At 44.2% G+C, this 27,799-nt stretch overlaps 3 protein-coding genes across 5 annotated transcripts; 2 read left to right on the top strand and 1 right to left on the bottom strand.

The window, feature by feature from the left end:
• Positions 1-3,790: 3,790 nt before the first annotated feature.
• On the top strand, positions 3,791-11,879 carry LOC101173259 (toll-like receptor 2). The gene is made up of 12 exons (XM_004079553.5): positions 3,791-4,105; positions 5,028-5,290; positions 6,780-6,936; positions 7,014-7,160; positions 7,317-7,523; positions 7,605-7,727; positions 8,929-9,079; positions 10,097-10,261; positions 10,336-10,515; positions 10,578-10,718; positions 10,788-11,296; positions 11,374-11,879. The coding sequence occupies exons 1-12, from the start codon at positions 4,077-4,079 to the stop codon at positions 11,747-11,749; spliced, it is 2,448 nt and encodes an 815-aa protein (XP_004079601.3). The 5' UTR covers positions 3,791-4,076; the 3' UTR covers positions 11,750-11,879.
• Positions 11,880-15,555: 3,676 nt separating this feature from the next.
• On the top strand, positions 15,556-23,167 carry LOC101162959 (toll-like receptor 2). Its single transcript, XM_004079592.3, has 12 exons — positions 15,556-15,692; positions 16,924-17,189; positions 17,261-17,417; positions 17,495-17,644; positions 18,021-18,227; positions 18,316-18,438; positions 19,503-19,653; positions 20,931-21,095; positions 21,174-21,353; positions 21,442-21,582; positions 21,664-22,172; positions 22,270-23,167. The coding sequence occupies exons 2-12, from the start codon at positions 16,925-16,927 to the stop codon at positions 22,637-22,639; spliced, it is 2,418 nt and encodes an 805-aa protein (XP_004079640.2). The 5' UTR covers positions 15,556-15,692; position 16,924; the 3' UTR covers positions 22,640-23,167.
• Positions 23,168-23,208: 41 nt separating this feature from the next.
• On the bottom strand, positions 23,209-27,379 carry rnf175 (ring finger protein 175). 3 transcript variants are annotated; one of them, XM_004079554.5, is made up of 9 exons: positions 27,243-27,372; positions 26,948-26,985; positions 26,732-26,873; positions 25,691-25,845; positions 25,108-25,215; positions 24,856-24,976; positions 24,650-24,783; positions 23,988-24,089; positions 23,209-23,820 (listed from the first exon to the last, which is right to left on the bottom strand). In XM_004079554.5, exons 1-9 carry the CDS (start codon positions 27,264-27,266, stop codon positions 23,700-23,702), a joined length of 945 nt encoding a protein of 314 aa, XP_004079602.1. In that variant the 5' UTR covers positions 27,267-27,372; the 3' UTR covers positions 23,209-23,699. The 3 variants fall into 3 exon arrangements, with proteins under 3 accessions (XP_004079602.1, XP_011485486.1, XP_011485488.1); XM_011487184.4 differs by having other exon boundaries at positions 26,948-27,163; positions 27,243-27,318; XM_011487186.4 differs by lacking the exon at positions 23,988-24,089 and having other exon boundaries at positions 27,243-27,379.
• Between the last annotated feature and the right edge of the window lie 420 nt (positions 27,380-27,799).

The raw sequence follows: 27,799 nt of genomic DNA, 5'->3' as shown, positions 1-27,799 counted from the left end.
GTCCAACTCCACTTTTGCGTTGCTGTGGTTGTATAGCATCAGTGTGTGAATGTGTGTATGTGCATGGAGGAATGGGGGCTCTGAGGCCTTAAAGCAGGGGTTTCAATCTCCCGGCCTCTTGCTGGTTATCCAGAAACCCTGCCTTTTCTGCTGCAGATTACCTGGTTCAGGTGTGTTTATCCGACAAGGAGCTTCGATGGCAGCTTGGTTGGAAAACACGCAGGACACCGGCCCTGGAGGCCTGGATCTGACACCTCTGCCTTAAAGCAAAGCAGAAATATGATATATAGGTTTACACCATTTAACGTCAGGGGATTTACGAAGCAAAAATGAACAATCTCAAAGTTCCAAAGAACATCTCAGTAGATCTCCACTGTTCCAGACAGAAACAGGAAGTATAAAACCGGTGGATCTCTACAAGGATGCAATCATGAAGTGTTGGATTGTTTGAATGATTTGAAACATCCTTAATCAGTTTTTAGACAAATTCAGTTTGTTCTGCAGATTGAAACAGTATCAGCTTGGATCACACCTCATCCTCTGACAGAAACACAACAGCTGGAGATCCAGCAGAACCCCAGCGCTGACAAAGACACACAAAAGACGGCAGAAAGTCCATGAGGAAGAACAATTTGTAGTGACTAAAGAAGAACTTTTTTTGTAAGGTCTCCATCCGTTTATAGAAGACAGAATGAGGTCTCCTACCATAAAAGCTGAGGCTCAGAGAAGGCCAGCTCTATAAACTTTGAAATATTTTAGGCCACAGCATAAACGTTGATGTCTGGCAGACAGGTTTCAGGTTTTGGACGTTTCAACAGCTTAATAATAAACGTAAACCATTAAAGTCACTTTCTGTGAATTGATTCATTCTCTTTCCTGTTTTTGTCTGGGATTTTGTTTTTCATTTTGCTCTGTCCTTAAACCGGCTATTTCTAGTGAGAGGACAATTCAAACACAGCACACAATCACAAACCATCGCGACTTTATCAAAATAAAAAAATCAACCAAGCTCACGTTGTGTCAATGCAGGTTCAGACTCAGTAAATCTGCAGTAAAGCAGCCAAGAGTCAACAGATGTAATTCAGCTGTTTACCTCTGCGTCAAGTTTACACGACTCCAAAGCTCCAAGGAACGTCTGGAGTCCTCTTCATCAGATGGCGACAGCTTGCTCTTCACCGGCAGCGCTGTCAGTGTCTTCACCTCGTCTTTGCACTGTCGAGTCAGAAGAACTAAAACATATATGAATGTAGATTGACAGCTAGAATTTGAGATTGACAGGAAAAAGTCCAGATTGAAGTGGAAGTGAGAACCTACAGCCAGAACTCAACACCGCAAGAGGAGACGCTTCAGAACTGGGATGAAGATGAAGAGTACGGAAGAGTAGCTTCCCACAACCACATATTACGAGAATAGACAGATGTTTTTTGTCTGAGTGATTTTATGTTTTTATGGTTTCTGTAATGTTTTTCCAATTTGTATAAAGTACAAACATGAATAAATATATGTTTTTAAATGAATGAAACGATGTCCTGGATAGAAAATTCAAGCCCTTTTGTCAATGAAGTGTTTCTGTCTTCTACTAGACTCCGTTTCTTTCTTGCGATGGTGGGAATTTCCTGTGGGGCAAAAAAGTGCTGCTTGATTTGTTCATTCAAGTGCAAAAATAAACTTGCTGGACGTGTTACCTTACAAACCTATAGACAACTGCCTTGGCTATCAGCTGAGCCCAAGGCTCTAACCTTTTCACAAAGAGCCGCTTTCACCAGCGCCGATTTTCAGGTATTAATCTGTTTAAAACATCTTTTGTATCTTAAGTTTCAGGTGACATCTATTATAGCAGGTACAAATAGTTCTAGGAAACAGAGAGAAAGAGGAAAGAGCAGGAACAATGTCGGTCGTATAAAAAAACCCGTCATGAGCCCAGCAGAACAAAGATGGTCTACAGGGAGGACCTGACATTAGGGGCAAAGGGGGTTTGGTTACTGATATTTGACTGAATGACACCAATTATAGAGAACTAAAGTCAAACTATAGTTTGGATAGGAAATGTAATAGTGAAGGCTTTATGATGAGTACTTGGAATTTGCTAAACTAGACAGTAAAACTAACATCTACACTCTGTCCTTTGTTACAGCAGGTGTCCTGGACCGGAAAAGTTTGCTTCTTTAAGGGATTTACAGATATCGAGTCATTTTGTTTATGTGAAAAGTCTACCCAAGAGACCTGGTCCAAAAAGATCAGACCTAAACTGTGGTCCAAAAGGCCTCGGTCACATGTCCGGGGTGTTGACCTGTAAGGATGCTGCAGGGGAGATAGTGTCAAGAAATGCAAGATTTCCTTCAACGGTGGGTACTGCTCTCTTCACACAGCACAGACAGGCTCTAACCAGAGAAGGAAAGGAAGTGGGGGGCCCCGCTGCACAGCTGAGCAAAAAGATAAGTACATTAGAGTCTCCAGTTTAAGAAAGAGACGCCTCAAAGGTCCTCAACTGGCAGCTTCACTAGATAGTACCCGCAAACGCCAGAGTCAACATCTACAGTGAAGAGGCCACCGTGGAAATCTGGCCTTCAGGGCAGAGTGGAAAGAAAAAGCCATATCTGAGACTAGCTAACACAAGAAACACATGAATTTGGACAAAAGAACACCGACAGTGGACACATGATAAAAAGGGTTATGGACGGACAAATCAAAGTTTGAGGTGTTTGGATCAAAGAACATTTATGAAACGCAGAACAACAGAAGAGACGCTGGAACAGCGCCTGATGGCATCTGTCAAGCAAGGTGGGGGTAACATGATGGTATGGGCTTGCTTTGGTGCTGGTGAAGTAATAAGTAAGGCTATCACTCCATTTTGGTGGTGACATGGTACAGCATTGGGCCATGTGGACAGCACTTGATTGGAGCAATTTTCTTGAAATAAATTTGTTTTTAGTTGATTACATATTATTTATGTGTAGCTGCTGTAATTATTCATTGTTTGCAGGTCTTATATGTGTGTGTGCAGACAAATTGTTGTCATCAGACCATCAGTTGGATGCAAGGCTGTGTGCAGCCATTTTGTAAAATGTTACAATATAAAACGTGTTCTTTGCAGCTCAGTTTTATGTTATTTTACTTTATTTACTTGGACAGTTTGACATTTCATTAATGGAGATATGTGGCTTTCAAGAAGCAGACAAAATGTAAAAGGATTTATGCTAGAGTAACAAGCAAACATATGTTTTCTATGCAACTGTAATTGTCACTTTAAAAAGTTATAATACAGAAATAATGAGTTTTTTAACAGAAAGACAGACAGAAATGATGTTAAATCTCAGACACGACAGTCATGTTTTTGTAAAGCAGCAGAGATGCAGGGATGTGTGTGGAACAGAGGAAAGCAAACCCTTTATTTTTGCACATCAGTTATGCAGTTTTAGCCTATTTGAATATTGGCAAAAAGACTGAAACCAGGAAGTTCCTTTTTATCCATTTGACTCAGTTTCAGACTCTAAACCACAAAAGTTCAAACTGTCATTTCGTACAGGAACATCTTTGTCTCTAAAGACGATCTCTGACGTCTACCTAAAGAAAACCATGTTTGAGGTACTTCAGCACCACTTTGGAACAAGACAACAATTCAAAAGTTTGTTGTGTTTTTCTGAAAACATGCAAGGTTTTTTGGGGCTCACGTTTTACATATTCTTGCTCAAGGACTCCCTCTCAGAGTTCATTTTCACTTTTCACTACCTCTTTTTTAACTTGGCTGCAGATGGTGACTTCCCACTTCCTCTTTGTAAAATCATAAAAATGTTATTACTGTCATCCTCAGATTAATGTTTTTTCGTCCAAACAGCAAACCCACGAAAAAAGAAAGAATTCTAACAGCGGGGAGTTTTCAGAGAGCCGAACTGAAAATGTTTTGCAGGGTTGATTCCACTGAGAGGCAATCCCAGCGGTGGAGTTTTGCATTTTAAAGAGCAGACATGCCAGCAGTAGTGGTTTGCTTGGTGCGCATATAAACAAATGTCAAAAAAGGAAGCTCCAGACACCATAGAAAGTGCTAAAACAACGGATGCCATCGAGTTTACACGTTCATGAGCCTGAAGGGAGCTTCCAGCAGCAGGTAAAGACAACACAAAGCCTGAAAGGAATTCATTTAGCTTCTTCTGAAAGTTTCTAATGTAATTTAGCGAACAGGTTATTCTTTATCTCCATCTGTGCTGGAGGTCTCTAGAGGAGCACAAAGAGAGCGTTCCTGTTTAGACTGGCATCGTGTCTTCCTACGGTCAGCTTCGTCTCGGGATGAAGCTGTAGGAGAGGCCAGTTTAAGCTGATGAGGGACTGAAATTACTGACATTATTAAATGTGGCAAAACTTTGGAAACTCTCAGTTGGTGGAAATGGATAAACGTTGATGACTGTTGGACCACGGTCACAGCTGATTTCACTGAAGTCTTAGTCACATGAGGGTGATGCAGGTTTTTGGGTTGGACGATGGTTGTCGTAGAAAGGGGCGACTGCATCTTAAAGGGGACCGCAGGTGTGTGTAGCAGTTCTCATGAGGCTCTTCAGCCACCTCAAGAGACATCATAAAATGTGTGTGGTAAGTGTACCGTGAAGTATTTGCATGGGTGATGCTGGTATACGGTGTCCTAATGCCACACTCTAGTCGGTAGGAAGTTGGGTCCTTACTGCTGAATGCTGAATGTGATCTGTAAGTGCCCGTAGGACGTCCACACAAACTACACCCTAACTGATTTAAAGTGCAATTCCCCTAAATTTGAAGTTTGTGAGTTTACATCACTACACGCTTCACTAGCATGCTTCACTTTATGAAGTCAGTGGTAAACCACAATCAATGGCCACGAGTATTGTACTTAGAGCCCCAAAACAGTTGTAGAAACTTTCGTAGCAACTCGTGAACGTGATAGTTTTGAATGCAGAAGCCCGAAAGTAGAAGTGGTCACTTTAGGGCGTTTTGCTGAGACCTGTGTGTACGGAGCTTTTGTGACATTCTACCTTCCTTTTCTCTGTTTCACCTTCCAGGATGACGTTTGGAGCCAGCTGCTGCTGTTCCCTCCTCCTGCTCTCCTGGGCCTTTGGTCAGACCTCAATCACAGGCGGTGACAGGTCGCCATGCCAACGCTGCGACCTTCAGCTCTCCTGTGACTGCTCCCACAGTGGGTTCAGCCATGTCCCCATGGTAACGGACCAGGCTTTGAGGCTGGACCTGTCCTTCAACAACATCACCACAATAACCCGCGATGACCTGAAAGGCCTCTCTCGCCTGGTGGCTCTGGATCTCCACGGTAACCCTCAGAGGCGGGGCCAGGCCTCCAGTAGCATAATCTATAAAATCTAAAAATGTTTTGGGAGATTTTAGTTACCTTAATTTGAACAGAAGCACCCAACACAAGTATTGCAAACATTGAATAATTTAAAAGATAGCATAACCCTTGTGTTATCTTAGATGACCCCCCCTCCCCTTCCAATGACGTGTTCTCCCTACCATGGCAAAGGTGGATAAAGGTGGAAAGATTTCATGTAATCCATGGACACCAGTGAAGATCACAAATCACTGAAGAAAAAAGGTTCAGAGCACTGTCTAGTGGGTCTAGATGACCCAACTCCCAATGTTAAAGGGCCTAGGATAGCACAAGGGTTAAAAAAATAAGCACCAAAAAGGCAATGACAATAAAAGGATTTCAAAGTATGTATCAGGCAAGCAGGTGAGAACCTAGATGGAGGGAAAACCACCAGCAAAGACGAACCGTCTTTACCAAACACATCATTTACAAACAAACACAGGCTCAGCAAACATGACGAGGCGACACAGAAGACGCAGGAAGAGTTCTTTAAATCAACTGTGGCTAATAATGCAAAGTGCAGGCAGCTGTGACTACTTCCCAGGACCCACAGGAGAACGGGCGGAGTCACAGCCATCCTGCACAGAAACGAGAAAAGACTGAGAAAAATATAAAGCAGGCATACCATGACAGTATCTCCAACTGTTTTATTTGTTGAATGCTTCTTTAAAGACTTACGCCCATGAAAATAGTGCTTAAAAGTGCATTTCTGATGATTTCTTGAAACACGATCAGATGAAAAAATGCCGTTGGACAAAGACTACAATCCAGGGGGGACATAAGCTTCCTGCTCTGCTCCATTCTGATCATCCACCTGCCGACAAACAGATCCATGAACTGCTTTGTTTTCCTGGTCGGAGCAGGAATCTGGATCTAAGCTGGACGGATGGATGGATGTGATGTGGCTGCCATGTTTGTTGCACCGCTAATGTTAGGGTGAGGGTTGTGAGGGGCTCTAAGCTAGTGGTAGAGAATATAAACAAAGGGATGATGGGAAATGAAGGCAGGCTTACTGATGAACTCCTGCTGCGCTTTTACAATAAATGTAATAAGTGGGACGTTAAGGAAGTCGTGCATCTGCTGCTATGACAGTTCTAAAGTCAACACTGAATCGAGTTGCCTGAATCAACCTGTATGGATTAAGACCAACTCATTATAGGAAGTCATTCAGTTTGACTCGACAAGTGTTGACTCTAAAGTTTGAACACAAAAACACTGACATTTAAACTTGTGAATTTGCTGTTTGGAATGAAATGGAAACAAGTTTATTTTGAATATTAAAAAACCCACACATTTAAAAACCAAAACTGAACTTTACCATAGAAAAGAATGGTGTTCTTTTCAGTTGTTTAATCTATCAGTTTTCAATAGGGAAAGTAGAAGGAGAATGTGTAGAAAAAGGTGTTTTGACAGACATTTGACCGCCCTCCAGGGAACAGACTGTCCTCCATCCATCCATCAGCGTTTGACTCCCTGTGGAGCCTGGAGGAGCTGGATCTGTCCGACAACCGGCTGACCGTCCTTGACCCCCGGTGGTTCAGCGAGCTGGGAGCTCTGCAGCAGCTCAACCTGCTCAACAACCCGTACAGGTGAGGAGATGAAGAGCTCCACGATGAAGCTCGGAGGTCCCGAGGAGATCCTTCATCCTCTCCTTGTTCTCCTGCAGTCGTCTGGGTTCTCCTCTGTTTGAGGGACTCGTCAGACTGAGGATCCTGGAGTTTGGAGGTCCGGTTCTGGAAGAACTGAAGACAGGAGACCTGAAAGGGGTCACTCAGCTGGACCGACTTACCGTGCGCGCCAACAACCTGATCAGGTTCTGGGTGTTTAGTTTTGCTGTGGTTTTGGAGTCTTTAGCTACGTAGACATTGAGACACAGAAGCAAACTGCTTCCTATTTAAGTTCAACAAAGAGTAACATCTTTTTAGTTCTAAAATGTGTTTTTTAATGTGCTGACCTTGTTTCCTGGCAGATATGAGTCTGGGGCTTTATCGTACATTTGGCCTCTGGGTCAGGTCACGCTCAGCCTCCGTGGACCCTTCCTCACCAACACGGCTTTGGCCTCAGCTGTCCTCACTGATGTGTCCTACCCTGAAACTCATCTAACTCTAGAAGACTTTCATCTGATCGGGAACCAGTCAGCTCAGGCTTTTAGAGGCTCTGCACGGAAACGGATCAGGTGGACTCGTGTTCTGCTTTTCTTTTAGTGCGTACAAAAATAGAGAACTTATGCTTCTTTGTCTGTGGTGGAACTCCCCAGAAAGATAACCTTCCGAAACTTTTCTACGTCTGATGAGTCCGTTGTTGACATGTTGGAGGTCATAAACGGAGTCCCGATCACGGTCCTTAATCTGGAGGAGGTCACTCTAACAGGCGAAGGCAGGTGAGGAACAAACACCTTTGCCCTTCATCATGAGCTGCTCCTGTGTTCTGTAAGGACATGGTGCTCCATGTTTATCCCTCCGTCACATCCACTCATCCAGGGGGTCCTTGTTTAGTCTGCGTCAAAGTGTTTCTTCTGATAGTCTGAATGCGGCTTCCTGAACGCGTGTTCACTCTGGACAAGCAGGGAGGGACTACATACCTTCATGATCACTTTTCAAATGGTTGGTACTTCTGTGTTTTGAGTAGGACACCACCCATACCACACCACTACCAAATCAGAGTCCCTGATTGGTCAAAGTTCAACCTAATTTAACTAATGCTTTCTTGACATCCCTTGAGGTGGTCGCAGAGCCTCAAGGGAACTGCAAGACACACCTGTGCCTCCCTTAAGATGCAGCCAATACTCTCTATGACCGTCCACAGACAATCCAAGAACCTGCAGCACCCACACGGGTCAATCCCTCGTAATGGAGCACGTGACTAACTAAGGCTTAAGAAATGACTTAAGCCGCATGCATCAGTAAATCAGAAGTAAACAGGTAAACAGGTTTCAGTGAGCAGACACAAGAGCTGTCCAAATAAGAGCTCAGTTCAAAAATATCGCCCATAAATGACCAGTTGTTGAAACAGTGTGATTGTTTTTTTGTATGGTTAAGTTAACTTCAGTCTTTGGTTCTATCCTGTCCAAACTAAACTAATCAAAGGTGTGAAAATTCCAACAATTTCTCTGCACAATTGAGCCAAACCTATATAGTTGCCAACTAGCCATAATAGCCAATCAAAGTGTCAGTACTCTGTTTGGACCAATAGGGGGCAGTACGCAAAGCTTTCATTAAACCTTCTCCTCGGTTTTAAATGCGGGAATCACACTTTGTATGTGATTCTAATTTAGTATCATTTATAAGCCCGTGGAATCGTTTGTCATTGGCTGATGGCATTAACACTCATATCGACCTTAAGATAATATATTACTTTTGCACCAACAGCAGCTTATTCATGCATTTACACTCATTTTATGTCTAATACATAGCCAGCTTTTAAACCTGCATTTCACATGTTTTGGACATGAAACTAAAGGAATTCTGTGACCCTACATGTCAATGCTGATGATAAAAGGCATTCTTTCTCAAAATTCTTTAGAATTTTTAGCAATTTGGTTTTTCAAATAAAATGACTTATATTCTTCTGGTTGCTGGAAGGTGGGAAAAAGCCAGCTGGACGGATCACAGGAGCATCGATGAGTTCTTAATCCGGAACGCCGTGGTCCTGGACGTCTTCCACTTCACGTCATTTCTGCAGCTCAAGTTTTTATTGACTTATCCCAGGAAGGTGTCTGTCATAAATTCCCAGGTAAAGAAGAAAACAAGTTTTTGGGAAGAGAACTTTGGTTTGTTTGTTGTTTATCTGCAATTTGTGGCTAAAACTTCATTTCAAAAGTCTTACAAAATCATATCCAAGGCCTTTAAACCTTAGCACCGCCTACAGACTATGAAAGTAATTTATCAACCGTGAAGCAAAAAATAATAACTTTTAAAGTTTTTAATACAAGATGTACTTTATGTGTGCAGGAGACAAATAAACCCAACATAAACCCAACCAAAGTCTAAATTCTATGCTAACGACTAGCATCCTTCAGTAGATGATAGCAACACACATATTCACACACTGATGGCAGAGTCTTTCTGTCCGGCCCCATCCCAATTGAACCATGGATGGGTGCCAGTCCATAACCTGATGATTGGGGACCTGTACGCCTTCTAGGGTTCAATGTTTGGTTTGCTTAACTTCTACATGGTCTGTAACCATGTCTGTAAGAGCATGGATGATACGGTTTCACACAACCCAAACAGAAGGTGGGAGTATCTTCTGTTTTCATCTGTTTACCATCCCTACCTACCTGGTGAAGCATGTTATGGTACCATGCTGAGCTGGTTTGCTTTCATGTCATGACCTTGTACTTTTGGATAACTGGTATCACGGTTATGACATGTTCTTTAATCTTTCAATACTGGAGCTGTCTAATGGCCGGGACTCGATTCTTTCCGCAATTTACGTAATTCTGACGGACTCTTAGCCAAAGCTAAGTCTTGCGTATCAATGCAGAGCTGCTTTTTTGCGCTTCAGAATCCATTGGAATTTCATTAGTTGCAGAAACGATTGATGAGTTACAGTAATTCAAAGAACTTCAACACTAAAGATAAAGCTCAGGTGTTAAAGGGTTAAAGCAAGGTGTTACATCCCAAGTTGTTAAATCAAACCACAAAGAATGTTTTGTTGGTGTTTTTTTTTTATATTGGTTCTCAAGTGAAGGTCAAAGCTTCAATTACATGAGCAACGGAAACCCATAGAAACAGATTTTTTTCTCAGGTGTTCGTCATGCCCTGTCTGACGTCCCAGCTACTCGTGAGCCTGCAGTACCTCGATCTCTCTGACAACCTGCTGAGTGACCTGACTCTCACTGAAAGCCTGTGCGACCAAAAACCAACGCTGAGGGAACTTAGAGTCTTAAACGTCAGCGGAAACCCTCTGAAGGTATTTTCCATGGACCCTCACTGGTAATCAGTGTTCTGAGCTTCATGTTTGAGGCTTTGTCCATTTCTGTCCAGTCTCTGTCCACAATTAGTCGACAGGTAACCAAACTCACCAAACTGACTCATCTGGACATCAGCAGAAGTGGCTTCAGCTCTATGCCCTCCCTCTGCTCGTGGCCCTTCACTTTGAGATACCTAAACATTTCCAGAGCCAAGCTGACAACTGTGACGTGCTGCTTTCCCAAAACCCTGGAGGTAAAAACAGGACCACAGAGTCCAGATCATAGAAAAAACATCTAACTTTTTTTAATTTGCAGGTTTTGGATCTGAGCAACAACAATTTGAAAGACTTTAGAGTGACCTTGCCTTTGCTAAGGGAGCTCTACCTGTCTGGGAACAAGTTCCTGAGGTTTCCGGATGGAAACCTCTTTCCCAATCTGCAAACACTTGCTATACAGGTACAATCATGTCCTATCCCTCTGTAAATCCCCTGTGGTCCCCGGTTAAACACAGCGTTTTCCTTCCAGTCCAACACCCTGAACTTGTTTGGTCGTTCGGACCTCCAGTCATACAGACGGCTGGAGAAACTGCAGGCAGGCCAGAACAAGTTCATCTGCTCCTGTGACTTTGTCAGCTTCCTCCAGACGCTCCTCAAAGGAGGCGGAGACGCCACGTTGACCGATAAAGAGGACAGCTACCGCTGCGACTCCCCTCTCTACCTGCAGGGGGAGTCTGTGAGCACAGTCCACCTCTCCATCCTGGAGTGTCATCAGCTTTTGTTTGTGTCTGTGAGTTGTGGCGTGGCGTTGCTCCTCGGCAGTTTGTTGTGCGTCCTGTTGTGGCGGCTTCACGTCTTCTGGTACCTGAAGATGATCTGGGCGTGGCTCAAGGCCAAGCGTAGCTCCCAGCAGCGACAGAGACGCAGAAACGATGAAGAATCTGAAGCTCTGATTTCCTTTGACGCCTTCGTTTCCTACAGCGAAAGAGATGCCAGCTGGGTGGAGAACTTCCTGGTACCGGAGCTGGAGGAGACAAAGTACGCATCCTTTGTTTTTTAAGGCTACTATTTAACTGTAAGAATGTAATCTTATGTTTTTTGTTGTATCTCTGCAGTGATTCCAGGTCCCAGCAGCCTCTAAGTCTTTGCCTTCACAAGCGGGATTTCCTTCCTGGACAGTGGATCATGGACAACATCATGAACTCCATTGAGCGCAGTCGGCGGACCGTGTTTGTCCTGTCTGAAAACTTCGTCCAGTCTGACTGGTGCCGATATGAACTGGACTTCTCCCACTTCTGGCTGTTTGACGCCAAAGGAGACGCTGCCATCCTGATCTTGCTGGAGCCGTTATCCAGGGACGACATTCCCAAACGCTTCTACAAACTTCGCAGGCTGATGAGCTCCAACACCTATCTGAAGTGGCCTGAGGAGGAGGAGAGGAGGGAGGAGTTCTGGAGGAGTCTTCGCTGCGCTTTGAGAGGAGACGATTGACAGAGAGGCTGATCTATGGCCTAGCATTTGAAGACCTTTTTGGGTCCTCACGGCACCATCTTGGGGCCCTGTCCTGCTTTTTATGACTGTCTACCTTTACTCTTTTTTTTTTAATAAAAACAAAAACCAATGATTTGGAAATGTACGTTTTCAAAACAATCTGCTTCTCACATACATCAAAATTGTCATACATTTTTTACCAAACAAACTTAGTAGTGACAAAACAACATTTAGTAAAACTAAGACCCTCTTTTTAAAAAAGTATAAAATAAATCAATACATTTACACAAAATGAGGGTTTGAAAAAGACAAACCCAACCTAAACTTAAACTGATAGAACTAAAAAGTAGCTTTTTCACTGTTGATCAACTGAGGACAATGTAAAAACACACAACAGTAAATTACACTAAGACATGAGGGGGGGGGGTCATGTATGTAAAACACAGAAAACACATTTTTTTCTCCAGTTTAAGTAAAGTAAACACATTGAATTAAAGAAACACTTCAGGATGTAATCTTAAATTTAAAGGCCATTTTTGTATAATGATAACATGATAACAGGTTGTTATTGCTGCTTCCTGTTAAATAATGAATGCTGATGGAGAACATCTTTTCCTGCATCAGCCTCAGCAATGAAAACTGTAAATCAAGGTATTTGTCATGACTTTAAAATACAATTTACTAATAACATCAGTAAATAGATAATCAAGCAGACACTCATATCACTTTGGATTACTGATGGTATTATATAATTTATTAGTTTGCAGGTAACATATCAACAACATATAAGTTAATATATGTAAAGCATTAAAAGTGTGAAATAATAAATATTAGTTAACTGCTAACTAATACATTTCATAATAGCTTTTTGACAGCAGTTCTCTGTTTTCAGTTCTCTCCAGATCTTCCTCATCCAGGTCACTGTGTCATCATCACCCTCTACTGACCAAATTCATCAAAGGAACCCACAAATCCTACGTGGGCTTCTATTAACACTTTATGTTTTTTAAACTTTTAAAAGATCAACTAAGTCTTTGTGAAAATGTCAATTCATTGATTGTTTTCTGCTAATTAAAGGTTATTATCCGTCTATGTCCCAATTATCTCCATAGTGAGATTAAGCTTTAATGTTCAGTCTGATATGTTTACTATCAACTTCCCAGAGTTCAGTTCAGTTTTATTTATTTAGCCCAATATTAAAATGCAGTCATCTCAACAGGCTTCTCTAAATGTTCAAAACATAAAATCAGTTATAAATGACAATGGCTGATTGATAAACTAAACAGACTATACTAAACGGGTCAACCTTGCCTTAGACCCTCCTTCTCTGTGAGGAGAACTAGGACAGACAGACAGGCGATGTCCCAGAACTCATAGAGAGAATGAACTTCTCTAACTCTACAACTACATGTTTAAATAGTCCAGCAGATGATCTTCATCCAGATGGATTTGGGGGACGGGCCAGAGGTGAGGTCTGGCCAGGTTACATTAAAAAAGCAAAACAAATCATGAAAAACCAGAAAAGGTAGGTACTACGGCACATCGCTGATTGGATGACAATATCCAGTATCGCTTAATGTCAAATAACTGTAAGTTATAATGATGGAGAAACGTCATCATCATTTCCATGTTCCTAAATGTGTTTTTCCCAGAAAACCAGAAAAGGTAAGGACCATGAAACATAGCGTATCCCTTGTTCTATCCTAGGTACGTTAACGTTGGGAGTTGGGTCATCTAGACCCACTAGACAGAGCTCTGAACCTTTTTTCTTCAATGATTTGTGATCTTCACTGGTGTCCATGGATTACATGAAATCTTTCCACCTTTATCCACCTTTGTCATGGTAGGGAGAACACCTCAATGGAAGGGGGGGTCATCTAAGATAGCACAAGGGTTATAGGACGATGGCATCTGTCCATCATTTGACCTCAATGTTGTTTGACATGAAGAGATACTAGATAACATCATTTAATCAGCAAAATCCTATAGTAACTACCTTTTACTGTTTGGTTTTTCTAACATTAAATTTTGTTTTCTGGAAATTATTTTAGTTTTCTGAAATCTTTTAGTCGTTTTGTTTTTTTACGTTTTGGTTTCTGGGATTTTGTTTTGCTTTCTACAATGTACTGTTGTTTCTTTAATATTTGATTTGCTTTTTTAATTGTCAATGTGATCTTTAACCCGTGTGCTTAGATGACCCCACCCCCCTGGATAAAGGGGGGTGGGGTGGATAAAGGTGGAAAGATTTCATGTCATCCATGGACACCAGTGAAGATCACAAATCATTGAAGAAAAAAGGTTCAGAGCACTGTCTAGTGCAGGGGTCGGGAACCTTTTTGGCCAAGAGAGCCATAAACGCCACATATTTTTAAATGTAATTTCGAAAGAGCCATACATTAATGTAGTGTCCCTTTACCACACTGAGACACGGAGACTTAACCTATTTTAAGGTTCTTTATTCTGGTTACTGCAGACCCCTAACAAACGCCGTACAATTAACTCAGCAACTCCTAAGTCTCTCCCGCCGAGACGAGAGCGCGTCTCCCAACTTTATTTTTCCCGCTCCAGCCCTCCCATTTCCCTTATTCGGCCCATAGCTGAACCCCATTGGTCCAAACACCCTAACAACAGGCTGAGCGACAGATCTGAGGGCCAATCAGATCTCTGCTTGATCGATGCGTTCCATGAACTCCAGAACTTTTAACGCGGCCCAACAGCCAAGTTAAACTCAGTCCGCGACAATATGTTTAAAACTAAATATACAAGTGAATGTGTGCATTTGATGTAATTTCAACACTTTTAAAGTACAATAAGTCTGTGGATTCTTTTTAATGACATTGTTATGCTGTTGCTAATAAATGATGAGTATTTCTTGTAGTTGTTTTGCTGATGGTCTAGTCTGGTTGATACGTGGTGAGTTTCTGCTTCATGCAGGCGTTGAGACTTTAAACGTCATCGTAGGTCTGAATGTTCTGTAAATGTGAGACAGATTGATCACATGCAGACGCGGAGCCAAACACACACTCACACGCTGCAGGAGTGACAGGCAGCAGGTTTTACGTTTTTACAATCCCTGCGCGATTCACCTGCTGCCGGTCCCCACAACCCCCCCCCCCCCCACCCTCTGCTTTCTTCCTCACACATCCCGTCTCCGCAACTGCGCGCTCTTTCTCAGAGACGGGAGCGCGCAGTTTTAGGCACGGCAGTTCACAGGTTTCCAGATGGTACAAACCCTGTGAAATAATAAATAATAGTAAACTGAGAGTGCTGGCGCAGATTTTTCTCTCCAAGCACCGCTACTACTGCGCGCCTCTGGGATCGCATCGCGCCCGAGAAGGACTGGTCTAATGAAAAAAAAAAGGATAATTAAACATTTGTCTGCGAGCCACATGTGACCATCAAAAGAGCCATATATGGCTCGCGAGCCATAGGTTCCCGACCCCTGGTCTAGTGGGTCTAGATGACCCAACTCCCAACGTTAAAGTGCCTAGGATAGAACAAGGGTTACGATGTTTGTGCATCGTGTGAATTGTTAGTGAGATTTGGACTCCAGGGCCACCGTAGTTTCAGAGCTTGCATAATTTCCCTTTGGCCCCCCCTGACTTCTCACAGAGACGTCGATTTGCTGAATTTGATTGATGTTGCAATGTGTCCTTAAAATGACTCCATCAAACTGAGATGAGTTGAGGAGTATATTACCCCCCCCCCCCCTTACAAAACCTCCACGGGTTTTAAAATGTTAAAAATACATATTGAATTGAATGTTTATATCTTTTTAAACATTTTGCATTAAATTGAGAGATAGTGTCACACATCAGCTGGGTGTCCTCCCAGTTCATTGGACACACAGAAAGTCATTCACTTCCTCTTTTCTTGCTCTCTTCCACTTTGGTTCCCTCAGTTCAAGCGTGGAAACCCAAAGCACTGATCTGGAAAACATCAGGTAAGAGTGAAGAGGGTCTTGTTAAACTGAAGATTGGAAACCTTTTCTCAGATCTGTTGGAATGTTCTGTTTTGATGGGTTGTCTGTATTTTCCCGTCTTTCTAATTCTAACACCCGACAGCGGTCAGACTGCAGACCATTGATGACACGGAGACTGCAGCTGAGTTTCCACCTCGTCTTCCCCAAAACACTTTCTTATCAAAGGATTTCTTCTTTGTTCAACAGTGACTGTGGTTTTAAACGCTCTTCTCATGTTCAGTTACATCGGTATCTAATCATTTCTGTGCATTCAGTACTTTTAAAGGTGTAGTCTCTCTCACTTTGTGATCATTCTGTATAAAACTATCTACAATTTTCTATTTCTTTTTATTTTTTACACGCCAGTGCGCGCACCCCGCCATCGACTAGAACGTGGCGTTAGGACACCGTATGACAGCATCACCTGTATGTCATTACATAACGCATGACGTCTTGTTTTGTGGTCAAACGAGGCTCAAGGGAACTGCGAGACACACCTGCGTTCCCTATAAGATACAACTGCTCCTCTCTATGACCCTCCAAAGACCCGGAAACCCAAAAACCCACAGCTCTTGTACTGGTAATACCTCACCCACCCCCTGGATGGGGTCATGTGACTAAGGCCTTTGGAACAAGAACAAGTCTCCCAAAAAACCCACTTCCTGAGTGTCTTTCCTCATAAATCAGAAAAGGTTTTTCTGGATTTCTTCATTAACAGCAGAGCGGAGACGTTCATTTTAATAGATGGAAGATAAAACAAAAAAACTAATTGATCTTTGTTTTGCAGTCGAACATGTGGCTCAGAAGTCCTTGCAGGTCTTTTTAAACTTCATTACAGATTTCAAACAAATCACAACCATCCAGACCCCTCATTCAGGCTTCACAGGGTTTTAGGCCTGTTGTTCTTGTGAAGCCTCACCAGGACCATGAGTGGCTCTGGTTGGACCAACTGGTGGGTTTTTGGCGGCTGTCTGCTCCACACATGAGCGCCGGCGTGGATCCAGCAGCATCTTCCTGTTTCTATGAATGATCCTGGATGCATTGGCTCTAACTTATCTTTAGTGTCGTTAGCATCTGTCGTTTGCCCACAGCAGACGCCGTTCTTCAGCTTCCTCACTGCTTACCTCTCACCTCCATCACAGGCCTCCAGCCACAGACTGGACTCTGGTAATATCATTTCCTGTCTCTCATGGTTCCCCTCTCTTTTCTGCAGAATGAGACGCTCTGTCAGCCGTTTGTGTCCCATGTTCCTCTACCTTGCTGTGTGTTGGGGTCAGAGGTCAAACACAAACGATGGCCGTGAGTCCTGCGCTCACTGTGACCTCCAGCTCTGCTGCAATTGTTCGTTTAGTGGGTTCACCCGGGTTCCTAAAGTTACGGATGATGTTCTGGTTCTGGATCTCTCCTTCAATAACATCTCTGAAGTGACTGACGACGACCTGAGAGGTCATGCATCCCTGAGGGTTCTGGACCTCCAAGGTAACACGGATGGCGTTCGTTCTTCAGCCTTGATTTCATTTGTTCACACAAACGTTTCGTTTTCCCTCCAGGGAACAGACTGTCCTCCATCCATCCATCAGCGTTCGACTCCCTGTGGAGCCTGGAGGAGCTGGATCTGTCCGACAACCGGCTGACCGTCCTTGACCCCCGGTGGTTCAGCGAGCTGGGAGCTCTGCAGCAGCTCAACCTGCTCAACAACCCGTACAGGTGAGGAGATGAAGAGCTCCACGATGAAGCTCGGAGGTCCTGAGGAGCTTCTTTATCCTCTCCTTGTTCTCCTGCAGTCGTCTGGGTTCTTCTCCTCTGTTTGAGGGACTCGTCAGACTGAGGATCCTGGAGTTTGGAGGTCCGGTTCAGGAAGAACTGAAGACAGGAGACCTGAAAGGGGTCACTCAGCTGGACCGACTTACCGTGCGCGCCAACAATCTGATCAGGTTTGTCGGAATAGTTGGTGGAATCAAAACAAAGTGAAAAAATGGGAAACTGGAGGTGATTGACCCAAACAAACTTCTGAGGAATTGAGTTACTGAATTCCTTTCGGGGGCTTTTGGGGGCTTCGGCTCCTTTGGAAGAACAGTACCTAGACATCAGTGACCCAAACAATGGACATGTTCATTGAAGTATTGGTAAAAGTAATCTAATTTGGAAGCTGTTGGTCAGAAGACTGGATGCAGAAAAGGGGCTTTGATGTCCATCTAAACCGTTCATATGGCATCATTTTTAAAATTCCACATTCAAACTCTCTGAATGTTATTAAAATGTTCCAGTTTTTTACAAAAACCACTGAAGTTTTCTCTTTTGGCTCTGCAGATATGAACGTGGTACCTTGGCAGAGATCTGGCCTCTGGGTGGCGTCACCTTAAACCTTCACAGACCTTTTTTGACCGACCCGGCCTTGGTCTCAGCTGTCCTCAATGACGTGTTGAGTCCTGAGACGCACTTGACTTTGGAAGACGTCCATTTGACGTCAAAAATTCCCGCTCAGGTCTTCAGAGACACACACATCAACAGGATCAGGTCCAACAGACTCAGATTTAGTCCCTTTTGAGAAAATAAACTTTTCTGGAAAAGCAGCATAAAGTTGTTCTGTGGCGTCTTTCATCAGATACATGTCGTTCCGGAATGTCACCATCTCTGATGAGTCGGTGGTCGACTTCCTGACGGCCATTAACGGGTCACCCCTGACCTCTCTGTCCATAGACGGTCTGACTGTGACCGGGGAAGGAAGGTGGGTGTGGCTGACTCTGATAAACCATGTTCTGCCAGCTGGAACCCTGAGGAGGAAGCGATCAGGGAGGGCAAAGCTTTGGCCAGAAAAACTAAACTCTTTTCAAACGTTTGTCCTAATTTTTGTTAGGAAACAAAGACATTTTTATCAGTTACTGTGTTTCTAAAGAAACGTTGATAAAAATGATCATTTTGGAAGAACATCAACTTCTATCCAGAAATGTTACTGAAGGCCGTGTCACACAGCCCCTACGTTCGTTTTGTGCATTTTCCACCTATGTAATGTCGTAATTCATGCGTGATTGACGTAATTTAACTGTTTCTTGCGTTTGTTGATGTGTGCAGATGTCCGTCAAGGTTTTGGCCGACGGGCCAGACGTGAATTCAGTTTGGAGTCAAACTGTTTGGTCGGTTGACTTGTATTTTTACATGTATTTTACATAGTTTATACACAATTATTACAAAAATGTTGCGCAATTATAAAGATGCATACACAAATTTGTGTCTTCCTACGACTGTTCCACATACAGTACAGACCAAATGTCTGGACACACCTCATTCAAATGAATGGGAAGGTGTGTCCAAACTTTTGGTCTGTACTGTATGTCTAATGGACTTTTCACGCATGAACCACCGATGTATAACTTTTATATCACGTATACGGCGCACATATGTTAAAATTATATAACTGACACATGAATCACTAATGAATTACATGTAAACAGCGTAATAATCACGCATGGTTGGTGTTTTACGGTGGTTTACGTGTTCTTTGCGTGGTTTATTTGTACTTCTGTGGTTTTAACGTGGTTCATTCGTGATACATCGGTGAAAATTTCCCGTGAGACCATAACTTTTCCCACTTTTGACACGTATGACCAGTTTTCATCCATACCATCTGCACCAAATGTAGAGGAGAGAATCACCACAGCTGTGGCAGCTGTGGCTGTGCAACACGGCCTTTGGGCAGTGAGGGGTTTGGACTGAACTAAGTGAAGTGGGTAGAGAGAAACAGCTTTGTGTTTTTTTAAAGTGTTTTCTAAGAGGATGAACTCATGCTGTTAGGTGGACTCGTGCAAACTGGACTGACCTGAGAAGCATGGATGAATTCCTGGTCAGGAACCTGGTGCTGCAGGATGTGTTCACATTTTTCCTGATTGGAAACCTGTATTTTTTGGTCCAGAACCAGCGGAAACTGTCGTTCATAAATTCCCAGGTAAATTCATGACATTCTTGTTGTGTTAAACTTGGTGTGTGCAGCAAAGGAGCTTATTGGTTTTAAGCTTTGGCCTAACAGAACAAGGTTCTTCAGTAATCTACTCGTGTAATTCCAGTCTTTATTCCAGCATTGTTGACCTAACAAGATCTTTTCTGGGGTTCATGGTTCCTGTTATTAAGCTGACGGATGTGAAAACACAATGTGAGATTCATGGGGAAACTGTGTTAGTGCTGTTTTGATTTGACTTGAACTTAACCTGAAAAACCTCAATAAGACCTTCGTTTAAAGCAAGTAGCATTAGAATATCCATGAAACGTACCACACCATCCCACGACATCAACCTTTGCTACATGGACATGATTGCTGCGGTTATTCTAACATGTGTAGCTTTAATGTAAATATGATGAATTATTTTGTGAAGTTTGTGAAATCGTTTCATGATTTTGTAAAATCTGTGTATTTTATTCTTATGGACCCTTGGGAGATCTTTTTGGGTGAAATTTTTTTGTTTTTACTGATTTCTGAAACTTAAAAGAAATAAACTGAAAAAATTGAAATTGCGATGGTTTCAGGGCCCCAATCGCTGTGAAAGGTGTTGCACGCTGATGACATCATCCATGACTAACATTTTATGAACATATTACAACTGCGTGCATACTGTGCCATGTGCTTGTTTTGAGTGATTAGAACATGCGATGGTGAAGCAAACTCCATCCAGAAAACTGACAAACTTAATTGAAGAAGTGAGAAAATTCAGAAACCTCCATGATACTTCCATGCAGGAGTACAGAGCTACAAAGAGGGCAATTATTTTTGTTTAATACTAAGATAATTAGAATAAAATAACTAAAATAATTAGCATAATTAGTAATTATACTAATTTGGATTCAATAATTATCATAATATAAATATATAGTATAATTCTAATTCTGTTTCGTGGACTTCTTGCCTCTTGGTGGACCTGTGCGTTTGCCAGAGCAGCAAGTGTATGATCCACATGTCATCCACGGTGAAAATACCAAACCACTGAAACCTCGGACACAATCGCGTCATCCAACGCCACTCAAACGTTCGTTGCAGTTACAGCGACGGTCGCCAAAGAAACTGGCCGACCTTAGTATGAACTAGAACGCACAACTGACACGACGGTGGATCTCTTTGAAATACAAACCATGCATTACATGGATGCAGTCTTCAGGGTAGCATCTCAGTTGGACTGGAGCCTTCAAACCCATGTTGTCCTCATTCTGTTTCTGTCTCTCTTCTGCATCCAGCTCTTTCTACTGTCCTGTTACTCAACCAGACTGATGAAGGAGGTCCAATACCTGGACATGTCGGACAACCTGCTGACAGACCTGACTCTGGGGTACATGCTGTGCGACGGAGAAGAAACGCTGCCGGAACTCAGAGTTCTGAACATAAGTGGAAACAACCTGAAGGTGTCGGTAGAACATTCACAAAAGTCTACATGAACTTTGAGTTTTAAACGGTCTGAAGGTTTGTCCGTCCCTGTCCAGTCTTTGCCCACGATAAGCCGGCTGGCAGCAAGACTCACCAAACTGACCCACTTAGACATCAGCAGAAGCGGCTACAGCTCCATGCCCCCCAGCTGCGCTTGGCCCGCCACTCTGCGACACCTCAACATCTCCAGTGCCAAGCTGACGACCACAACGCCGTGTCTTTCCACAAGCCTGGAGGTGATGCTTGCAGCGTGAACCCTTAGTCCTTATAGACCATTTCACCCTATAGCCATGCACGGTTCTGACTTTGCTGTTTGCTGTTAAGGTTTTGGATCTAAGCAACAATGATCTGAGAAGCTTCACTGTGACCCTGCCTTTGCTGAGGGAGCTCCACCTCTCTGGGAACAAGTTCCTGAAGTTTCCTGATGGACGCCTCTTTCCTAATCTGCAAACGCTGGCGATATGGGTGGGAAACAAGTCCGTTCTCACACTCCGGCTCCTTCCTGCTTCTGCATTTCTGAATGTCTGGTCTCGTTCTTCCTTCCAGTCCAACACCCTGAACCTGTTTGGTCGTTCGGACCTCCAGTCATACAGGCGGCTGGATAAACTGCAGGCAGGCCAGAACAAGTTCATCTGCTCCTGTGACTTTGTCGGCTTCCTCCAGTCGCTCCTCAAAGGAGGCGGAGACGCCACGTTGACCGATAAAGAGGACAGCTACCGCTGCGACTCCCCTCTCTACCTGCAGGGGGAGTCTGTGAGCACAGTCCACCTCTCCATCCTGGAGTGTCATCAGCTTTTGTTTGTGTCTGTGAGTTGTGGCGTGGCGTTGCTCCTCGGCAGTTTGTTGTGCGTCCTGTTGTGGCGGCTTCACGTCTTCTGGTACCTGAAGATGATCTGGGCGTGGCTCAAGGCCAAGCGTAGCTCCCAGCAGCGACAGAGACGCAGAAACGATGAAGAATCTGAAGCTCTGATTTCCTTTGACGCCTTTGTTTCCTACAACGACAGAGATGCCAGCTGGGTGGAGAACTTCCTGGTACCGGAGCTGGAGGAGCCGAGGTTGGTCCTTCTTTTCTAACTTCCACATGTTCAAGTCTTTATAGGCTTGGAACAGACAACCTCTTAGTATGTTGCTTCCTGTTGATCTCCTCTGCAGCAGTGACTCTCTCCAGCCGCTGACTCTCTGTCTCCACAAACGGGACTTCCTTCCTGGCCGGTGGATCGAGGACAACATCATGAGCGCCATCGAGCGAAGTCGGCGGACTGTGTTTGTCCTCTCTGAGAACTTCGTCAGGTCGGCCTGGTGTCGCTACGAGCTGGACTTCTCCCATTTCCACCTCTTTGACGCCGGCGGAGATGCGGCCATCTTGATCCTGCTCGAGCCGATGACCAAAGACGACGTCCCCAAGCGTTTCTGCAAACTCCGCAAGCTGATGAGCTCCACCACATACCTGGAGTGGCCTGGAGAGGAGGCGCAGAGGGAGGAATTCTGGAGGAGTCTTCGTAATGCTTTGAGGGGAGAGTAGAACGCTTTAAAGGACAAATTTATTTCCTAAGAGAACAAACACAAAATTCCCCAGTTTAGCCTAAAACTGAATCTCCGAGTGTTTCAATCATGCTGGAAACGGCCTCCAGGGGGAGCTGTCGTTTCGTTATACGGGTTTCATTAAGAATAGATAAACTTTTTCAAACGGCATTCATTCATCTGCTACTCATTCACAACTATTTGAATACAGAAAGATTCTTTCTTGATGTCCTCCATCGTCAGAAAAATGCCACAAAAACATCATTTTTATCGGAGTGGGTCTCTAAAACAGCCTTCGACACACTTTTGGAGCGTTGAGTTTAATGCAAAGTCCCGATAAATTAGATTATTATAGTTATGAAATGTAACCCTTGTGCTATCCTAGGCACTTTACCATTGGGAGTTGGGTCATGTAGACCCACTAGACAGTGCTCTGAACCTTTTTTCTTCAATGATTTGTGATCTTCACTGGTGTCCATGGATTACATGAAATCTTTCCACCTTTATCCACCTTTGTCAGGGTAGGGAGAACACGACAAAGTAAGAGTGGGGTCATCTAAGATAGCACAATTATCAGGACTAATAATTTCAAAGTTTTATTAAATACAACAATGGTTAAAAACAAATCTTTTTTTCCCCACCGCTGATGACACGTAAAGCATTTCAAACAATAAATTAGCCCTAAAACAGACGTGATATGAATAAAATTATAGCATAACACTAAAGAAACCTTCATAACGTGTAAAGCTGTCTGATCATGTGACCGTTTTTCAGTCCGACTTCGTTTATCAAAGGTTGGCAAAAAAACGTGACGGTTCATGAAAAATAAGAGAACTTCTGCAGATGGAGCGAGCAAACAAAAACACACGAAGGGCATCAGCCCGAAGAAAAACAGTTTCAGCCCGGAAAGTTTCTCTTTACTTTGGCAGAATCCTGAAACCTGGGGGATTCTGGGTAATCCACCAGAGGAAACGTCGGCATCCACACTAACAGCACCGGGAATCAGCGTCCTATAGAGCTCACTCCAACGCCGGACAGTCACAGCGGTGTTCCTCAGGGCTCTACTCCAGGCCCAGGGAGAAGTTGATCCCGTGGACCACGCCGATGATGATGGGCTGCCAGGCCACCAAATACCTGAGCCAGTCCAGCAGCTGACCGTACAGGACGTGGGTCTTCTCCCAGCTGGAGGCAGACGAGGAGTTAAGGACAGCGTTTCATTCACAGGTTCAATTTCCTGTCAGCTAGGGGGCAAAATAAGGAGGGCAGCTGAGAACTTCCTCTAGAAATCATAATGAATGCTTCGGTGTTGGAGGTAAAGGCTGTCAGAGCTCAGGAACAGAAAAGGATACGGGTTGTTCATCATCCTCTTCAGGTCCACCTTCTCGTTGCAGTACGGACACGTCTGTTTCTTACCCACAATGCACCAGCCACGGATGCAGAACTCATGGAATCTGAAGTTGTGCAGGTAAGTTCAGGCAGAAACCAGCAAAGTGATCCAAAACGTTCATGCCCTCTGTCCACCTGACTAAACCCCACAACGTACAGTCACTACCCAACTACCCCCCCCCCCCCCCCCCCCCAAACACACACCTTTTCTTCTGCCATCTTTGTCTGTAGATTAGTGCTTAACTGTCTGGAGTATTTGATTGGGCAAACACTTAAATACCATAGATCTTCAGTTGGAACCCCCAGCCATCAGCAACCTTCTTCTTTGCTCTTTCAGGCTTTGGACCTTTTAATTCTGTTATCTTTGTGGAAATCATTGTATTTAAAAAAAAAAGTCCCAGACAACTTTCATCTTGGGGATTTATGGGAGTTTTTGAACCGTTGGGGCATTTCATTAGTTTTACTTTCCGTTATGTTAACATCCTTTTACACTCCACTAGACAGTGGTCTAACAAGTTGGGGGCTCGTCCGGGATTTCTTTAACTTTTTGTGATGGATTTGTTTTATGTTATTTGGGTTTGGAGTCGGCGTTTGTTGGGCTTCTGGATCTACGGTGCGAGGATACATGTGTCCGCAGGAGAGCTGGTAGGTGTCTTCGATGAAGCCTTCCTCCTCCACGTCCACCAGGATCCTCTGACCACACACCGCACAGATGTCGCTGGAGAGGCTCCTGCTGGGCATGCCTCCCTTACTGTAGTACTGCAGACAAAGCAGGGAGTTAGTGGAGGAGTTTGCTTTGCTCCGTCTGCGGACGCATGAGCAGCTTTTCACCCCGATCGTGGAGGCCATGTAGTCGGAGCAGATCTCAGCAAAGTCCCTCCCCATGACGCCGTAGTACAGACCGTAAAACAGCATGACCACGCCCACGTCCATGGAGTCCTCTGCCTTTATCCTGCACACAGGAGCATCCCGGATCCAAGGACCTTCTGACAAACTCTGCTCATGATCGATCAGCGTTTTGCTGTTCCAGTATTGCAATCCTGGATTATTTTAATCTCCTGACACAGACCAGAAGAAACTCACCTGAAGAAAACGTTGAAGCCGAACATGGTGAACATGATGGCCAGGTAACCCAGAACCCCAACGGCATAACTCAGCTTGTAGATCAGCAGGAACCACTTGTAGACCATTCTGGTTGAAGAAAAACTCATGAAGATGTGAGGAGGAACAGCAGTGGAACAGCAGTGGAGCAGCCTGGACTCCCACTGAGCAGCACATGCTGTTGGACAACACCGCTGCCTTAGCGGGCTCGGATCCCCGGAGCGGGAAGGACGTGTGAAGGACGGCTGGGTCAGACGGGACGTCTCATTCTAGATAGAGGAGGCACGTGGGGCGACCCGGGCTGTAATAAATGCCCCTGCAGGCCTGACGGTTCCGGTAGCAACTTTCCGATACATTTGCTCTCAGTGTAATTAAACAGGCAAATTGATTGACACTGCAATAATCTATAAATCTGTTAGAACATCCCAGGTTCTACTTGTTACTGCTGATATGAGCTTTCACTTTGAAAATCCTGCTCCTTCAACAAAAACATGTGTGTTTTTAGTCAAGTCAGTTTATTATTCTAAAAACCCAAAGTTGTGAAAGCGAGAGAACATCCGCTCACCTGGGCGTCCTGCAGGACAGCGGCTTGCGGGTCGCTCTGAAGATGACGTAGCTGGTGACCACGGAGAACACCCCCCACATGGACAGAAACCTCCACCAGTACAGTTTGAGGGTGAAATACAGAGGAACCACCCACATCTGGACCAGAGTCACCAGCTGAGGAGAGACAGGTGCTTTATTACACCGTTATTATACCATTAATACACTAAGTACATATTAATATGCTGTTATTACACCTTATTACACTACAAACATATTAATAAATGTTATTCAATGTTTTTTATCTTTCTTTCAATGTTTTTTATGTGTTCTATGTTATTACACAGTAACTTATATATCACTATTTGTGGTATTATACTATTTTATTGATGTGCATCAGCTTCCAGCCATCAGTGAGCATAAGGGGTTGGATTGCGCCCTCTTGTGGTTGCAGTATGCTACTGCTTTGTTATAACTGCAAGAAAACTGATGGACGACACAAGTGAAACCACATTTACAAAAGATTTATTACAGAAATAAAGATCATTTTCCAAAATTAGTCCATATTTCTTTGAATCGTTTGAATCTAGTTGTATCCTTAAAGTAGATCTTACAACCAATAAAGAGAAATAAAACAAATCAGAAATGGGTGTCTGAAACAACCGATAAAGAAAACATTTGTATTCCAGTAAGTATCCAGATTTCTGTGACCTGTTCCAATGAAAAGTCTATGTAAACCCTCGTAAACGTTTACGCACCAGTTCTAAGTCTGTTTAGGGCTCTACATTCAAAACGCCATTGAGCGCATTGATGCTTCTGTCATTCCACATCACGTCACTAATGACAGCGCAGAATTGTGGGATTGGACCAAACGTCCTCTTAGAGATAAGGTCAGTCTGCTAAATGACCTACGTGACGCAGCTATGTATGGGGATGCTGTGACTCCCAGCTGTGGGTGGGGGCCCCGGGACCTCTGGTCTGGGGTGGGACCCCCAGCTGTGGGTGGGGGCCCTGGGACCTCTGGTCTGGGGTGAGACCACCAGCTGTGGGTGGGGGCCCTTACGTTGTAAGAGCGGTGGTGCCGCTGCTTCCACTGCACCAGCAGGATCTGCGCCACCACCAGCGTGGCGATGAGGATCATCACCATCTCGGCGTGCATGGCCTCGTGGCCGCGGTGCTTCAGGTGCAGGCGCTCGTGCTGCAGCCTGCGGGGACACGGTGCAGAGCTCAGTCACTGTCATGGTTTGATGGTGGTGACGGGGAAAGGGGCGGGACTTACTTCCAGTTCTCCCTGTGGGTCATCTTCAGCAGGTCGTCCTGGAGGCAGAAATAGCAGCAGGTCTCAGCGGCTCCTCAAAGTGGGTTAAAGCGCCTCACGGCGGCTAAAACAGACCAATTCTGGACCAGTGGACACAAACTGAAGCCTCGAAGCAGTTAACACGTTTCTGACCCAGAGTGCCACGTCGGGAGAGCGGCTACTAGTTTACGCGTTAGCCTGAAAGTTAGCCGCGGTGACGTCTTTAAACGTGCTAAACTGGCCAGCAGCAGAGTTCTGAATAAACAGAGTCGATTACCTGAGGATGAACAGCTGCCATCATCCCGTTGCTTCCGCCGCGGCGCCGACGCGACGCTGTTTTGACAGCAAGGGTGGCTACGGAAACCCACGAGGGTCAAAACGAAGGAGACTGAAAATTGCGACGCGCCTGCGCAGAAATGCGGGTCCTGAAGTTCTTAGCGGACAGTTAAACTGTTCAAAAGTGAGTCTTGAAGTAAGCCAAGATTTAAAGAAAAAGATTTAAAGAAATGACAAGACTTGAACAGTAAAGAGGCAGTAAAGAGGCTTTATTTTGAAATCTTGTGTGAAGAGGCCGAAATACTTCCACGTAGAAAACATTTCAGATTTTTTTTCCCCACATGGCTTTTCTATATAAAAACAATTTAAACTGAGTATTTCTTCAAATCTTTGATAAGGAGCAGTAAAAAAAAAAAAATGGGATAAATGTCTGTACTCCTTACACAGAAGCCATAATCGGATCACCGGGCCACAAGCTCCCCGCCCTGCTCCTGATACATCCACTGTCAGTGAGGGGCTGTAAGGCAACTGTATGCATGTGGATGATGGGATGGCTTT

Source organism: Oryzias latipes, chromosome 18, assembly GCF_053564925.1.
Source record: "Oryzias latipes strain Hd-rR chromosome 18, Olatipes_Hd-rR_3.1".
NCBI lineage: Eukaryota > Metazoa > Chordata > Actinopteri > Beloniformes > Adrianichthyidae > Oryzias > Oryzias latipes.
The sequence above is the reverse complement of the archived record's forward strand: the minus strand, read 5'-3'. Positions and strand labels throughout refer to the sequence as shown.

Bases quoted from the DNA above. Each gene is read 5' to 3' on its own strand.
- LOC101173259 (XM_004079553.5), top strand. From the start codon at position 4,077: ATGAGCCTGAAGGGAGCTTCCAGCAGCAG. The intron at 4,106-5,027 runs GTAAAGACAACA...TTCACCTTCCAG, and splicing joins AAGGGAGCTTCCAGCAGCAG to GATGACGTTTGGAGCCAGCT. The intron at 10,516-10,577 runs GTAAAAACAGGA...TTTAATTTGCAG, and splicing joins GCTTTCCCAAAACCCTGGAG to GTTTTGGATCTGAGCAACAA.
- LOC101162959 (XM_004079592.3), top strand. From the start codon at position 16,925: ATGAGACGCTCTGTCAGCCGTTTGTGTCCCATGTTCCTCTACCTTGCT. The intron at 17,645-18,020 runs GTTTGTCGGAAT...TTGGCTCTGCAG, and splicing joins CGCGCCAACAATCTGATCAG to ATATGAACGTGGTACCTTGG. The intron at 22,173-22,269 runs GTTGGTCCTTCT...TCTCCTCTGCAG, and splicing joins CCGGAGCTGGAGGAGCCGAG to CAGTGACTCTCTCCAGCCGC.
- rnf175 (XM_004079554.5), bottom strand. From the start codon at position 27,266: ATGATGGCAGCTGTTCATCCTCAG. The intron at 25,846-26,731 runs GTAAGGGCCCCC...GTCTCTCCTCAG, and splicing joins GGCACCACCGCTCTTACAAC to CTGGTGACTCTGGTCCAGAT. The intron at 25,216-25,690 runs GTGAGCGGATGT...TTCTTCAACCAG, and splicing joins CTGTCCTGCAGGACGCCCAG to AATGGTCTACAAGTGGTTCC.